Source organism: Cebus imitator, unplaced genomic scaffold, assembly GCF_001604975.1.
Source record: "Cebus imitator isolate Cc_AM_T3 unplaced genomic scaffold, Cebus_imitator-1.0 Scaffold13, whole genome shotgun sequence".
Classification (NCBI taxonomy): Eukaryota; Metazoa; Chordata; class Mammalia; order Primates; family Cebidae; genus Cebus; species Cebus imitator.
The window spans coordinates 4,390,539-4,405,592 of record NW_016107328.1 but is presented as its reverse complement, the minus strand read 5'-3'; the positions used below and the strand labels follow the sequence as shown (position 1 = coordinate 4,405,592).

The window sequence follows — 15,054 nt, the reverse complement described above, 5'->3', positions numbered from 1 at the left end:
CATCTTGCTCCATCCCACCCCCAATAAATTGCCTGTCATTTTCATGAGCAAGTATGGGCTCAGTTCAAGAATTTTTATATCAGGTTCATGAAGCCTTAGTTTAAGGGTCACTGCAGGACTTGATCCTTGCTGTTAAGATTCTGGCCTATGGCAAAACCAGCAGTACAGTCTTCTTGTGGGATATGAGAGAGATAGAAGCTTGAGCAGGCAAGTTCCCTCATAGTGGAAGGAAAGAGGTGAGGCTGAGAAACAGCCGGGACACAGGTGATAGATACCCAGTTCAGCTGGGGCAGGTGACATCTACTCTGAGTCAAGCAGCACAGCAGTTCTGGAGGAAAGTGGGCTTTGTAGGCACAGCAAAGTGCATATATGAAGACCTGGAGGCGTGAGCAGTAAGCAGTGTGCTGTGTCTGCAGTCTGCAGGAGGAAGGCAGAGGCGTGAGGTGAGGCTGAGCAGCAGGCAGGGCACAGCACCTGGGTCCATCCATCCCAGTTGTCATACTGCTTGTTACTTATTAGGTGCCTCTGCTAGGACCGTGAGTGTTACAGTGTCCAATTCAACACACTCCCACTCCCAGTGCTGTGTTAGCACCAGAGGTGGACAGTGTGACACATTTGCACACAGGTGACGACAGGAAGGCGACAGAACTCCATGAGGTAATCCTGTTATTTTCTTAGGATGGGGCAGGATAGTCTTTTGACTTCCTTTCAGGCATTGGACTGTAAGTCCCCAAGACAGAAGACACCTATTGATGCTTGCTACCCTGGTATATTTCTATGCAGTTCTAGAAGCTGAGCGGCTTTAGCCACACCCAAATACAGAGTTTGCTTCTCTACAGAATCTCAGAGAATTAGTCCTGAAAGGGACTGAGGTCAAGAGCAAATGCATGTTCTCCTCTGAAAGGCATCCTGTTGGCCACTACTCTTTCCAAAGTGTGTCTCCCAAGGCTGGTGGCAATGACCTGCTGTGGGTAGGATGGGACAGGTTAGTAAGATTTGCCATTTATTGAGCTGCTGCTATGCACTGAACTGACACCACCTATTTTAATCATCCCAACAATTCCGAAAGTTCCAGGACTCAGTTGAAGATAATTGCCTAAGGTCACCAAGTGGTAGGGCAAGGTTGCAACACAGCTGTAATGTATAGAAACCAGCGCTCGTAGTCCCAGAGCTGTGCTGGTTGTTGCAGTCCAGCAGGCTAAGCTGAAACACACTTTATTTTTTTTCTAAACATAATGCCTAACCCTCTGACACTCATGCAATTGCATCAGCTGTTTATGTAATTGAAGCTATCAAAATAGCATTCACAGAACGGTTTGTGCAATTGAGAATTTGAGCCTGCAATTGAGAATTTGAGCCTGCAATTGAGATTTTTGAGCCTATTTTAATGTAGGTGTACTATTTGTATATGCAACTAAGGCAGGTGTTATGTTACATTACATGCATGTAATGTATATGTAATTAATGTGACGATATAAATGTGTATTAATACCAGGTAAAAAGGTAGTTGAACTGGCTTGAGTGGACAATGTTTATTTCTAAGGGTCACTTGTTTAATGGACAATGAAACAGGGAAAAGGAGGAGAAATTGGGGAGTGGGATTACATAAAAGAGAGAAACTAGGGGTCTGTTAAGCAGGAGCTTTCATTCATCTACAGATGGGAAGAAAGAGGTAGTGCAGAGGAAAGAAGAGGGAAGAGTTTGCTTCATGATCATTAATTATGCTGCTTATGTTTTCTTAGTTTTCTGTATGTGTGTTATATTTCAAAAATTTAGAAAAGTTTTCAAAACAGACAACACTAAGCTGAATTTAAAACAGAAGATGTAGAAATGAGTATCTTCTCTTACCCCAGGTAGAGCTGGACTGGGATGGGCTGCCAGGTGTGGCCATTATCCCAGCAGGAAGCACCAAAAGGCTCATAGTGTTCATGGCTTCCTTGGCCCCTGCAGCAGTCGATGGGGAAGAACGAGTTTCTGAGGGATACCCTCCAGGATTTTTCTCACCGCTGGTCTGAGTCCAGGGCATGGACGATATGGAAGCCCATGTCTGTCTGTCAGCTGTCACCCACTGAGTTCTGGCCACCCTCCTGGTAGCTGCACATTCAAAGTGATAGTAATAGGGAGTTGACATGCTTGACCACTTTGATTCAAATATAAAATTGCTGAGACATTGAAATGTTATCAAAAGGCAAACACGACGTGCATGTGTAACACAGATAATCCAGGGGCTTAAACTTTACACTGAACTGAAATAAAGGGACCAAATTCATGTCTGTTTTCCTAAGCACCAATAAACACACACATACCCACTGTCCCACCCCCACACACATACACACACACTCACACCCCTCCAAATCTCTAGGCCCTCCAGGCATTGTGTTTGGGGGTCAGCTGGCTGTCTCTCAAATTTATGCAATACATTGCTAATCATATGACGTAGTGGAAAGCTTGTGGGGTCTGAGCTGAGGCAATTCAAACAGATTAGTTGTGCCTCTGTCTCCTCCATGAACTTTGGGGCAAATTACTTAACTCTTTTTCACTTCCTCATGAAAAGGAGGATGCTAGTATTAGTAATAACACCTGCCCTCCAACATAACAGGGTTGTTATTAGTAAAGACAAATCCTTGGTCATGCCTGGAATCCCAGCACTTTGGGAGGCTAAAGCACTTGAGGTCAGGAGTTCGAGACCAACCTGGCAAACATGGTGAAGCCCCATCTGTACTAAAATACAAAAAAATAACCAGGCATGGTGGTGGGTGCTTGTAATCCCAGCTACTTGGAAAGGCTGAGGCAGGAGAATTGCTTGAACCTGGATAGTGGAGGCTGCAGTGAGCCGAGATTGAGCCACTGCACTCCAGCCTGGGCAACAGAGCAAGACTCCCTCTCAAAAAAATAAAAATATCTTCCCTCATTGGTCTTTTAAAAAAAATTGTTGGATGTTCTTACCTGTTTATTCCCATAGCAGAAATTAAAGTCAGTTTTTTCAAGTTTTACAAAAACAAATTCTATTGAATAATTTTACATTTATAACTTAAGTTGGGGACAGTTGCTTTCTTTAAAATACTCAGATTTCTCCACCCGAACATGGTGTATTTCTTCATTTATTTAAATATTCCTGAATTACTCTCATTAAAATTTTACAATTTTCTTTGTTTAAAACCAGCACTTTTATGTGTAGGATTATAGGCAGGCATTTTATGATTTTTTTTTCTTGCCACTAGAAATAACATCTTTTTGTCATATGACCCTGGAAAGTTTCTGATTTTGTATAATTGTCCTGATGCCAGCTATTGTGCTAATTTTTTGCAGTAAGTCTGTTTTTCTATTAAATGGAGTTGATTTCTTTTCCTCTCCACCATCCAGTCATCCTTGTTTCCTTGCCTGCTGACACCTGTCAATTCCTATCTCTTGGGGAAGCCTGTGTCTCCTCTATGCTAAGGTAGGAGCCCTCTCTGTGCTTTCTGTGTACAATAGTACTTTGTACACTGGATCATAACTATTGGTTTACTTGCCTGAGCTCCCTTCTAGGTCTGAGAGCTCAGGAAGGAGAGGGAACATTTATAGACCCATGTTTTTAATAGGTAGCCTAGTGTCTGGAAGGAAATATGTTCCCTAAATAAATAAATAAATAAATAAATGAATTCTGATGACTTAATGAATGATTTCTGATGACAATATTGTCTCAGTGGGTTCATTGTTGGAACCCACTGAGAAAATATTGACTCTTAATCAATCAGTTACCATTTTATATGATTTCCGAATAGGAAAAGTAAGATAAGCATGCTTTTTGTGTCTTCGGTGATGACACTGCTGATCATGTACACAAGAGGCTGAGGAGGCAGGAGCCTCCTGCAGGCCACTGGTGACAAATTTTCCACGGGTGTCAAGTCATTATCACATTCTTGGCATCATTATCCAGCCAGCTACAGGCTGATCTAACCATGCCATAAAATATTAACTTCACTTCACCATTTTCTGTGAATTTCAGGAGTGATATCGCTAAATGCTTTGCTGAAATATAAATACTTTTGCCCACAATGTTCTGTGATTATGTAAGACATTAGCACTGAAGGATACTGGATGAAGCATACCAGGGAACTCTCTGTAACATTTTTGTAACTGTCTGCATTATTTTTGCAACTCCTTGTGAGTCCTAAACTATTTCATAATAAAAAGTCATCAAAGTACATATTAGAAATACATTATGTCAATGGCATTTTCTGCCTTGGCTGGATCTTACAGAGCCCATACTGGCTCACACAGATCTGCTATTTAAGTAAGCTGAAGCGTAACTTCAATTGGTGGAGAAGGGATGAAGGTAAGGATTTTGCTTATATATGTGAGCCTAGAGAAAACAGGAGCAAGACACAGCAAAGGGGAGGAAAGAGTGAGAAAGCATCTTACCTAAGGCTGGGAGAGCACGGGAGGCACTGGCCCATGTGGCTGTGGCCCTGGCAGGAAGCTCAGGAGGCTGGCCTGTGTTCAGAGTCTCCTCTGCTTCTGAAGGAGCAGCTGTCTCTATCCAGGAAGAGGTTCTCAGAGCAGATGCCCAGGGTGTGCTCTGGGCCCAGGGTCTGGGGCTTGTACTTGGTAGTGTTTTCTGGCTTTTGGTTGTGGGCGTTGAAGTCCTACTAGTTCCCCTGGTAGCTGCACCTTCAGGGAGGCAGTCAGTGGCAACTTTAGCATGCTTGACACTTTGGACATTAAAAAACTGAAAGGTCATTGGACAGCAAATATACTGAACATGGCGATTCAAACCTTTCTCCAAACAGCATCAAATAAAACTGAAAGAAGTATTTCTCCTTGAAGTCAAATTAAGATAAAATATAAATTTGCAAAAAAAGTCTGTGATGAATGTACAGAATGATAGCTGTCAGGCTTAGAAATATCAGGTATTTGCTGTGTTTCGTGAACAGATCCTGACCCTGCAGAGCCCTTCTCCCACCTGCAGCCCTCAGCTACTCTGTGGCTCTGGTACATGTTTCTGGAAAAGGAATTAGGCTCCTCTATGTGCCTTATGGATGCAACTAAAAGCCAAAAGTGGAATTCTGGGGAATCAGAAGCTTCCAGACAGAAACAGCTTGAAAAATAGGCTCCCACAGAGATAGCAGGAGGGCTTAATTCAGAGGGAAGTCTACCCAGTGTCCTTGGTTGCTCCATGAAGAAAAGAAGGAAGAGGGCTCAAGTATTCGTTTTACCTTCCGTCTTCCCTACGGAAGGCTCAAGTGGGGGCAGGCAGTGGATATGAGGATGACAGGCTCCTATTAGCCCATAGGGAAGACAAAGACTGCCCTATAGCCTTGTGGGCAGAGCCTGTATTGGATTTTGACCCCCACCTCCCCTGAATGCATGTAGAACACACACTATGCAATCGCAGGAGTGGCCTTTCAGCCTCATTTTCTTTCTCTGCCTACTTCTGGGCCCACTAACACCTACATGCATCACCAGCCTGAGCCTTGCTCCCAGATAAACTGAACATGGAGCTAAGTGCATCCAGCTAAACTATCACTCAGCCGGGGTACAGGCTTTCAGGCACATCAACTTCAGCATCAGCTTGTAGGTATGTTCTCTCTTCCTAAGCGTTTGTTCTTGTTGAAGGAACACAAAGCGGGAGATCTCATTGAGACCAGCAGGTAGAAATGTGATGGAAAGCCTCTCCAAATAAATGAGATTGACTCAAGCCTAAGATCTGTCCTGAGAACTGGGCAGGGAAAGGCAATCTGCCAACTGCCCACTTCATCTTCTTATCGAGCAGCCTTGTCCACACAAATTGAGCTTCCTGCTACAGCATAACCAAAAGATGCCCTACAATAAATATAAAGCAAAGTAGCCCATGAAGTGGAACTGCAGATTTCTTGTATCCTTCATTGCACGTCAAGAGACAGTGAAGAAAAGCCTACTATGGGCAAGGCACCGAGGGGAAGGCAGGCTGTGAGGCTGAAGGAAACAACTTCTACCTTCTAGTTTCATTCACCGAGAAAATACACAAGTCAATTGTGCTGCAGCCTGGAGTAATGTAGAGTCCAAATGACGTACGAGAGCTGTATTGTGGCTCCATAGAAGACAAAGGCCGATTTTGTTTGGGGGATCTTTAAAAAAGAGGAGGCACTGTCTAAGCTGGCAATTGACAGGCAAATAGGGTTCTGAAATATGGAAAAGCAGGGAAGGGGTTTCATGTAGAGACAACGGCATGGCCAATTTGGCACAGAGGCGCATGAAGGTGGGGCATGGTTTGGTAGGGACTGGGTATTACAGGTTGGCCAGGTCTCCAGAACAGGTCACAAATTCAATCATCTACAAAAACCAAGTAGCTAATAGGAGAGAGAAAAAAAAAATAAGCAGTTAATATGAGGAAAAAAATGTGCAAGGCAAGAGGGGGCAGAGAGGACTATGGAAAAGAGGAAAAAGGTGCCCTTCCTAATAGGGAATGAGGGTGGCAGCTACTCAGTTCCAGTTGCTTGTTGCCATGTGTTGGGGGAGGATCTAGGATTCCCAGACCTTTTGCAGGAGAATCCAGAAATTCATTTTTTTTTTAAGCTGTGAAGTTCTCTGATTTTTCACATGGTAGAGCTAAACATCATGCCTAGGGCAGCTTTCAGCTCTTAGTGTGCCAGGTGGGACCCTGGTCTGGAGAGTCTATAGGAGGAGTCTGGGAGGTTTGTACTCACCCAGGACACCGGACATGCCGCTGACAAATGTGTAATTGATAACAGGGTATTTTTCCGCCATCTCCCAGAAGTCAGAAAGATTCCTTCCTGCAAAAATCAGACCAACAGGATCAGATCTTGGGTTTCACCTGCTGGACAGTTGTGTCTAATTCTCAGCACAGAGAGCTTGTCAAAAATGGCTAGTGGTTTACCTGACTTTCCTGTCATCACGCAGATGAAGATGCAATCTGATTCATTACTTTGACTCACTGTAAGACAAGCCAGTACACAATAGGACTTAGCAATGGGTCTGAAGCGGTAAGTCTTTGGCTCAAACAAAAATTAAGCTGAAGGTACCTAACTTAGAATAACATAGGTAAATAAGGCTGACTCTACCCTTAATGCAGTCCTGATTTCCTGGTTTCTTTATTTAATTTGGCTGGGTTTGAGGGATGGTGTAGTGACTAAGGGCAGAGTCTCTGAGGTCAGCTTCCATGGTTACAACATCAGCTCTGCCACTTACTAGCTGTGCAAACATGAATGAACTGCTTGACCACTCCAGGACTCAGTTTACCCCTTTGTAAAATGGTGACAATTCAAATCCCACAATCCCTTATTTGCCATTTCTAAATCCTTAAATCTCTGTAAGATAACATGTTTTGTGTGAGTTTGGTACCAAAACTCATTTGGTGGCAAAACTTGACTTGAAAAATGTGAAGCTATGACAGTCTTTATCCTACTTGGTATAAAAAGCTGAACATTTTGCTAAATTACTATTAATATGTTTGATTACACTGGGCTCCTCTGGATGCTATTGGAGAGGTTACGTCAGGTAAGGCGTGGACACCCTATTAGATCTTCAAAAGCCTGAAAACTTCTGAGTTCCCTAAACATACTTTTCCCTGACGATGCTGCCTAAAGAACTGTGGACTTGTAGTTGCATGTCTCTCATAGAATTACATGAAAATCCAAGGAGAGAATGGGAGCGATGCCCTAGATATAGTGCCTAGCAGATAGAAGAGCATGGTAGCATGGCACGTATTTACCTATGTAACAACCCTGCACGATCTGTACATATACCCTAGAATGTAAAGTATAATAATAATAAAAAAAGAAGAGCATGGCAGCTAATCATTATCATTATTATTAATGTATTACTATTATTATATATATTAGCATAGTGACATAAGAGCACAGGCTAAGAGCCAGATCACTTGGCTTAGAATTCTGCTTCTGCAGAGTGATTTTTGAGCAAGTTGCTTAACCACTCTGTGTCAGTTTCCTCACCTGTCAAGTAGGGATAAATATAGTAGCTGTCCCATAAGGTTGTAGTGAGGATCCATTGAGAGAATACATGGGAAGCCCCTGGAAGATTATCTGACACCTAGTGATAGCTATTACTATTTCTCTTTCTTCCTTCCTCCTGCTTTTAAAACAGTAACTGCTTCACAGTGCATCACACCATCTTTCTGCTGAGACCAATTGTTAGACCGTGGAATAGATCCATGCTTTTTAAAGTGGGTCCCTATTTTCCTGGGGGTTACATGAAACCACCTTATAAATGAGGTCTGTCTTTCTTTCTTTCCCTCTCTCTCTGTCTCTTTGATGGAGTCTTGCTCTGTCACCCAGGCTGGAGTGCAATGGTATGATCTTGGCTCACTGAAACCTCTGCCTCCTGAGTTCAAGTGATTCTCCTGCCTCAGCTTCCTGAGTAGCTGGGATTACAGGTGCCCACCACCATGCCCAGCTAACTTTTGTATTTTTTAGTAGAGACAGGGTTTCACCTTGTTGGCCGACTGGTCTTGAACTCCTGACCTCACATGATCCACCCACCTTGGCCTCCCAAAGTGCTGGGATTACAAGCGTGAGACACTGTGCCTGGCCAAATGAGGTGTATCTTTCTTAACTGTACTTCAAACGTGGGCTTAGGCTCCATATAGATTTAAATCTGAATTCTGGGACCAAACTTGAGCAAAATATTCAATCTCTCTGGATCTCAGTTTTTTCCTCCTTAAAATGGGAGTATAGCTACCACCAGAAGCTCTTTTCTTGAGTCTGCCTAGATTCCTTTAACTTATGAGACTTGGATTCTTCCTCCAATTTTCTGGATCCAAGAAGTGTGAGGACTTAAATATTGGTGTATTTACTGGTGTGGAAACTGGACCACACTGATTATCCAAACAAAGATTACATGAAGGCTCCTGGCAGTTTAGGCTATAGCAGGGGATGGGGTGAGGAACACACTATGCCTGAGTATCTACCAAAATAGGCGCCGAACCTCACAGTTGCCAAAGCATTTTCAAGATGAACATACCTGAGAGGATGGAGGTTGACTTAAAAATCTCTGTGAGGTAGCTGGTAGAATTTCCAATGATGTCTACCAGGAGGGCTGTAAAATCTGCAAGACAAATTTAGGAGGTTTAAATTTCTGCTTCAGAGACAAAAGGGGAAAAATATATTATACTTGGATTTTTTGGAGTAGATTTTACAAGTTTGATTTAGTTTAGTGTATTGAGGAATATCAACAATGATACAGAGAAATACTAATAATTCTAAAAAAAGAAAAGTCTTGATTTCAGGCAGGTAGGAAACTTTGGATCCACTGTTAAAATCCTCTTTCATCTTCTATCATCCTGTCTCCCCACCTTTCTCTGCTAACATCTAAGAGCTATGAAAGGCCACATTGTTGAATAATGTTTTTTCTGGGGAGATTTCCCCACTGTTACTCCATCTGATAGGAAGCAGCCCCCAGACATGCAATGTAAATTTACAGCCTTGGGGGTTAGAAAGTGAAAATGTAATGTCAAATGTTGTGGTGGGTTGTAAACTATGAACAGCAGAGACCAGACACTTTATAAAATCATCACCAGGAATCTTTCCTTCTGCCCACTTTGTTAAGGTGACTGATGGTGGTGAGGTGGGCATCTGAGACATTTTTTCAACATTTCAGGTTATAGAATCATTGTGAACTTCTCTCTCAGCTGAGTTTGAACAGGGTCATTTCCTGACATGGTGGATACCAATCACTGTGAAAATTACTAATATTCCTCTAGTCAAACAGCTGCCACCTCCTTCTTTGTTCCTTTATGGCTTTCCACGATCCAACAACTTCTTGGCTTCTAAACATGGCAAAGTGTTTGAGGAGCCCCAGTCATTTTCTAGAGAGGAAGCTTCTTGGGTCCAATGGACGATTTCCCATTATGCTGTGTGTGAATGTTCTTTACATTCATGAATGGGATCATGAATTTTGACAGGAGCGAGCTAACTTGAAAATACAGAACCAAGAGAGGTAGGAAAGTATAATGTGACAATGAATGGAATGTGTAGCATGCCAAGACCAACAGAAGATAGGCACTACTATGTGAGAGCCAAAGCCATGAGGTGCTCTCACTGCATCCACACAGGCACATTTTAGCCTCCTGGAGGAAGAGCACCTATGCAGTGTGTAGTGCACCTCTGCAGGCACAGACACCTATCTATGCAGAAGGTAGGCAAACATGGGGACCCTCTTTTCTCTATCTCTTTAGTCCACTCTGTTCCTAGTCAATTGTGGAAGCTGAGGAAGGGTATTATCTCTTAGTTATTTCATACATTTTCTTTCTACTTCTAAAAATTAGCCTTTATTAATCCATTTATCTAATAAATATTCATCGAGCATTTGCAGTGTGCTATACACTTACTTATCAGGTACTGGAGAGTTGTGTAAGATACACAGAAGAAGCTGAAGTTAGTGGGAAATCAAGATTCATAAACAGACCAATAAAGTGCAACTTGGAAGCTGTTATGAGTCTTGCATAGATGCTATGAGCATGGCTTTGAAACAAGACACAAAAGATGGAGTTTACATTTTGCTCAAGGCTCAGAGAGAGGGTGTAACTTGTTCAAAGTTCCAGAGTATGTGGCACAGCTTGGATTTCAGCTCAAGTCCACCTTGGGCCAAAGCTTCCACTATTCCCAGTATTGTTACCGGCACTCATGCCACCTCTTGCTCAATGCATTTTGTCAATTCTCCTTTTAGAATGTTTTTCACAATCTGCTTTTTAGGCTTGGAAGAAAGCTAGTTATTATTAACTCAAAGATATTCTTTGCATCTTTGAAAGTTTGAATTATCTAATTTACTAGCAATGCTCAAAATGAATGATTCATGACTACCTTCACATATAAATGGAAGGTAGAATTTAAAAAATCTTTTTTACCTATCCATTTGGTAATGATTTAAGACTGTTTCTTAAGGCTCAGTGTTGGGAAATGTGAGTGGAAAAACATAGGCATTCAAACATTGTTGGTAAAACTGTAAACGTGTGGAAGACTTTTAGAAGACATTCTAGCAATTCAAATCATTATAATATTGTTTCCCTGTCAGCCAACAATTCTATTTTGAGGGCTTTATCCTACAGAGGTAATTGGGCAAGCTCTCTAAGTGATTTTACACAGGTGTTCATCAGAGCATTGTTTATAATTGCAAAAATATGAGGAATTAGCCAAGTTTCCAACAAGAGGAGACAAATTAAATAAATCATAGTACATTCTTTCCCAATGAATACTAAGAATTTATGCGAAAGATTAGGCATACTAGTATTCACCAGGATGAAATGGTTTTTTTAAATACTTATGGATTAGTTTGAGGGTGGATTATAAAATTGTATGAAAAAAAAGAAAGATACTGATGATTATCTTTCAGTATGGATTCTCCCACCTTCCTTTAGCAAGAGAGTATCAAATTTTAGTTGGGAGCATGGTGATTTAACACAATGACTATAATTTCAAACTTGCTTTGCAAGTGTGGGTAGCCATGAGACTAAATTCTGGGCAATAGGATGTAAGAGGGAGAAATGTGAATGTTTTTAGGCTGTGAGTTCATAGTGAATGTGCATACCTTCTGGGATGGTTTGGATCTGTAATCCCTAATACTGGAGGGGGGTGGGGGGGAGGTGATTGGATCATGGGGCAAACATCTTATGAATGGGTTAGCACCATGCCCTTGGTGCTGTTCTCATGATAGTGAGTGAGTTAGTGTGAGAACTGGTTGTTGAAAAGTGTGTAGCACCTTTCTCCTCTTTCTCCCTTCCTCCTGCTTTAGCCATGTAACATGTGCCTGCTTCTCCTTCCCATCTGCCATGATCATAAGTTTCCTGAGGCCTCCCAGAAGCTGAGCAGAAGCAGTCATGCTTCCTGTACAGCCTGCAGAACCACAAGCCAATTAAACCTCTTCTTTTCATAAATTACCCAGCCTTAGATTTTTCTTTATAGCAATGTGAGAATGGACTAATGCACCTTCAAAATCCTTTCTCCCCTTCATTGTAGCTGGAGTGTGGATGTGCTGGCAACCTACCTTAAGCTATGAGAACAGATCTTTATGAAAAGCAGAGCAACAAGATAGAAGGAGGTTGGGCCCCAAAACCATCAAAGCCATTAGAGCAGCCCTGGCATGTCTACATGCCCAGATTATCACACATGAAAGCAATGAACTTCTACCTCTTTAAACTAGACTATTTTGGAGTCATTTGTTATAGTAGCTCACCTTGTATTCTAAATAATACAGACAATGGGTTCCTATATGTAGAGTGGGATGTCTAGACAGATGGGTAGACATTAGTTGGGCACATAGGTGGATAGGTTAGATAAATAGCTTAGATGACAGGTGGGATAGATAAGTGGGTTGTATAGGTGGTGTAGACAGCCTTGGATAACATTCATCAGCATGTTAATAGTGACTATCTGTGGATGGTGGGATATCAGTGATTTCTGGCTTCTTGGTTTACCTGTCCATGTTCCACAGCATTTTGACATCCAGTACATTATTTTTAAAATCAAGAAAATTTAAGTCATTTTCAGTTAGGGAGAAAAACAGGAAAATATGCAAATACACCCTCAAAGGAGGGCTATCGGTCAGAGTTGAAACCATTATAAATAAAATGATCCAGACCTAAAGATCATCCACAAAGATATCTTCCCCAAAGGCTTTGAGCAATGGCAAGTTGTTGGCCTAAGTGTACAGCCTGTCACGGTAGCACTGTGACTTCTTGTCATGCCTTGCAAAAGTTGCTGTGACCTACCAGAAGAACAGCATGCAGTTTTGTCAGTAGATAATCATCCATGGATCATTCTTTTCATATAATTGTTTCAAGTGTGTGGAAATATGATTTGACTCATGAAATAAAATTATAAACTTTCTCCAGGCAGATGTAACTTTTTAAATCTTATTTTTATCTTTCACACAATCAGGATAAGGGACTCATCCAGCACAAAATTCTATGCTCAGTGGGGGTTAATGAAATGGTGAGAAAGGTGTGATTATGAAGATTGTTTTTCCTCACAAATGTATTTATTTATGAGATTCATGGGGTAAATCACATAACATAATAGACATAAAGTACTCAGTGTCAGGTCTGGATATGTACTCATTAAATGTTAGTAATTATTTCCTATAATATTTTCACAATATTTATTTTAGAAATTCTACTTTGTGGGGGAAATAATCTGAAACAGGGAAGAGTTTATGTGCAAAGATGTTCAATGCAATATTATTTATATTAAGAAAAGCCTAGATACACTCAAATGTCTGAGAACAGCCTAGTGGCTAAGAGAATGCTTGCATTGACTGGTTACATAGCCATCACAAACATTTATGAAGAGTGTTATATGGTGGAAAATATTAATATTAGACTAAGTGGGGAAAACTACAAGAGGCTTTGGTTGCCTTGAGTGCTGGCTTCCCTCACAATATAGACTTTAACAAGCAGCCCAAAGGATCCTTAGATCGTGCCGCTTCTATGTACAGACAGTCACAATGGCTTCCTTCTTATTCCTGGGTGAAAATTAGAATCCTCACAGGAGATCTTAAACTTTTATGTGATTGCAACACCCTCTCCATTTTGCCCTCACCAATCAGAGCTCATTTCTTACAACTCTGTCCTGGTTAACCTGCTCCAGCTATGCTGGCTTCTCTGTTCCTCATGCTGCTACTGAGGCCTTTGTCTGGAACACTGTCCCCAGGAATAATCACAGGGCTGGTACCTCACATCCTGAAGGTCACCCCTCAACCCACACTTCATTTGGAAAAGACTTTCCTGACCACTCTCCACACAGCAGTAGCCCCCACCATGACTTTTCTCTCCAGCGTTCCCCTGCTCCATGGTCCCCATGGTCAGGCTGTCAGCCTACATACCATGTACTTGCAGTGCATTTATTTACTCTCTGCTCCTCCCTAGGAATCTACATCCCACTGGGGCAGGAGGTGTGTTCACTTTGCTCAGCAGCCTTTGTGATTGGCTCATAATGTGTGCTCAAAATGAATTACTGAATGGGTGAATTAGTGGTGAGAAAAGTTGTCACTTTTATTTTCCAGTGTTCTCTAAATATAGGAACATGTAATACTTTAAAGTTTTAATTATAAAACAACCACATGAATATACTCCTCTTGGAAAAAAAAAAGTTCAGATAGTCTAAGGCTCTCTTAACCAGCATTCTTCCACTCTGAAACACATACTCCAATCTTCTTTCCAGAAGGAATCACCTATCTGGTGCCCAGATATGTGTTCTCATCGATAACATCATGCTCTTTGTATTTTTGTGTAACTTTCTTTTTCTAATTAAAAATCTTGGCTGGGTACAGTGCCTCACACCTGTAATCCTAGCACTTTGGAAAGCCAAGAAGGGTGGATCACCTGGGTTTCGGAGTTCGGGACCAGCCTGACTAACATGGAGAAATCTCATCTCTACCCAAAACACAAAATTAGCCGGGCATGGTGGTGCATGCCTGTAATCCCAGCTACTCGGGAGGCTGAGGCAGAAGAATCACTTGAACCCAGAAGCCAGAGGTTGCGGTGAGCTGAGATTGCACCATCGCACTCCAGCGTGGGCAACAAGAGCAAAACTCTGTCTCAAAAAAAAATAAAATCTCTTGGAAGTTTTTCCATACACAGGCCAAATTTGGGCACTCTTACTCAGTTATGTATTATTTGTGGCTGTTTTCCAAAGTTTAATTCTATGGGAGACAACTTAACCATTTTCCCTCATGATGGAAATGTAGGTTGTTTCTCAATTTTGCAATTAAAACAATGTTTCATGAACATTTTCCCTCTGTCCCTTTTAGACACACAACTGTTTTTCTAGGGTAAGACCAAGAGAAAAATATTACTGGGATAATGAATGTACACATGGTTAAGGGTAGTGGATAGCACCATATTTTCCTGTCTTACATTGAGGAAAAACACAAACTTATCTAAAAGGACACAAACAAAATTGGAAAAGCTGCAAGCCTCATGGTTAGCTGTACCCACCTGATAAGTCATTGGTCTGATTGTTTAAACAGTAGCAATACCTTGTAGGGAATTTGGTGGGGTCCACCGTCTTCAGGTTAGAAACTGTGTAGAGAAAAGATTCAACAGAGATCCTGACATACAGA

The 15,054-nt window shown here is 41.7% G+C and overlaps 1 protein-coding gene across 1 annotated transcript in view; it reads right to left on the bottom strand.

Moving 5' to 3' along the window:
* The window catches only part of HHLA1 (HERV-H LTR-associating 1), a 36,808-nt gene that overhangs the window by 12,198 nt on the left and 9,556 nt on the right, over positions 1-15,054 (bottom strand). The window contains exons 5-10 of the mRNA XM_017499653.2: positions 14,930-15,042; positions 8,962-9,045; positions 6,860-6,916; positions 6,669-6,755; positions 4,405-4,653; positions 1,849-2,094 (exon numbers count right to left, since the gene is read on the bottom strand). Of these exons, the coding sequence (XP_017355142.1) occupies positions 1,849-2,094; positions 4,405-4,653; positions 6,669-6,755; positions 6,860-6,916; positions 8,962-9,045; positions 14,930-15,042 (836 nt within the window). The remainder of the gene's footprint in view (positions 1-1,848; positions 2,095-4,404; positions 4,654-6,668; positions 6,756-6,859; positions 6,917-8,961; positions 9,046-14,929; positions 15,043-15,054) is intronic.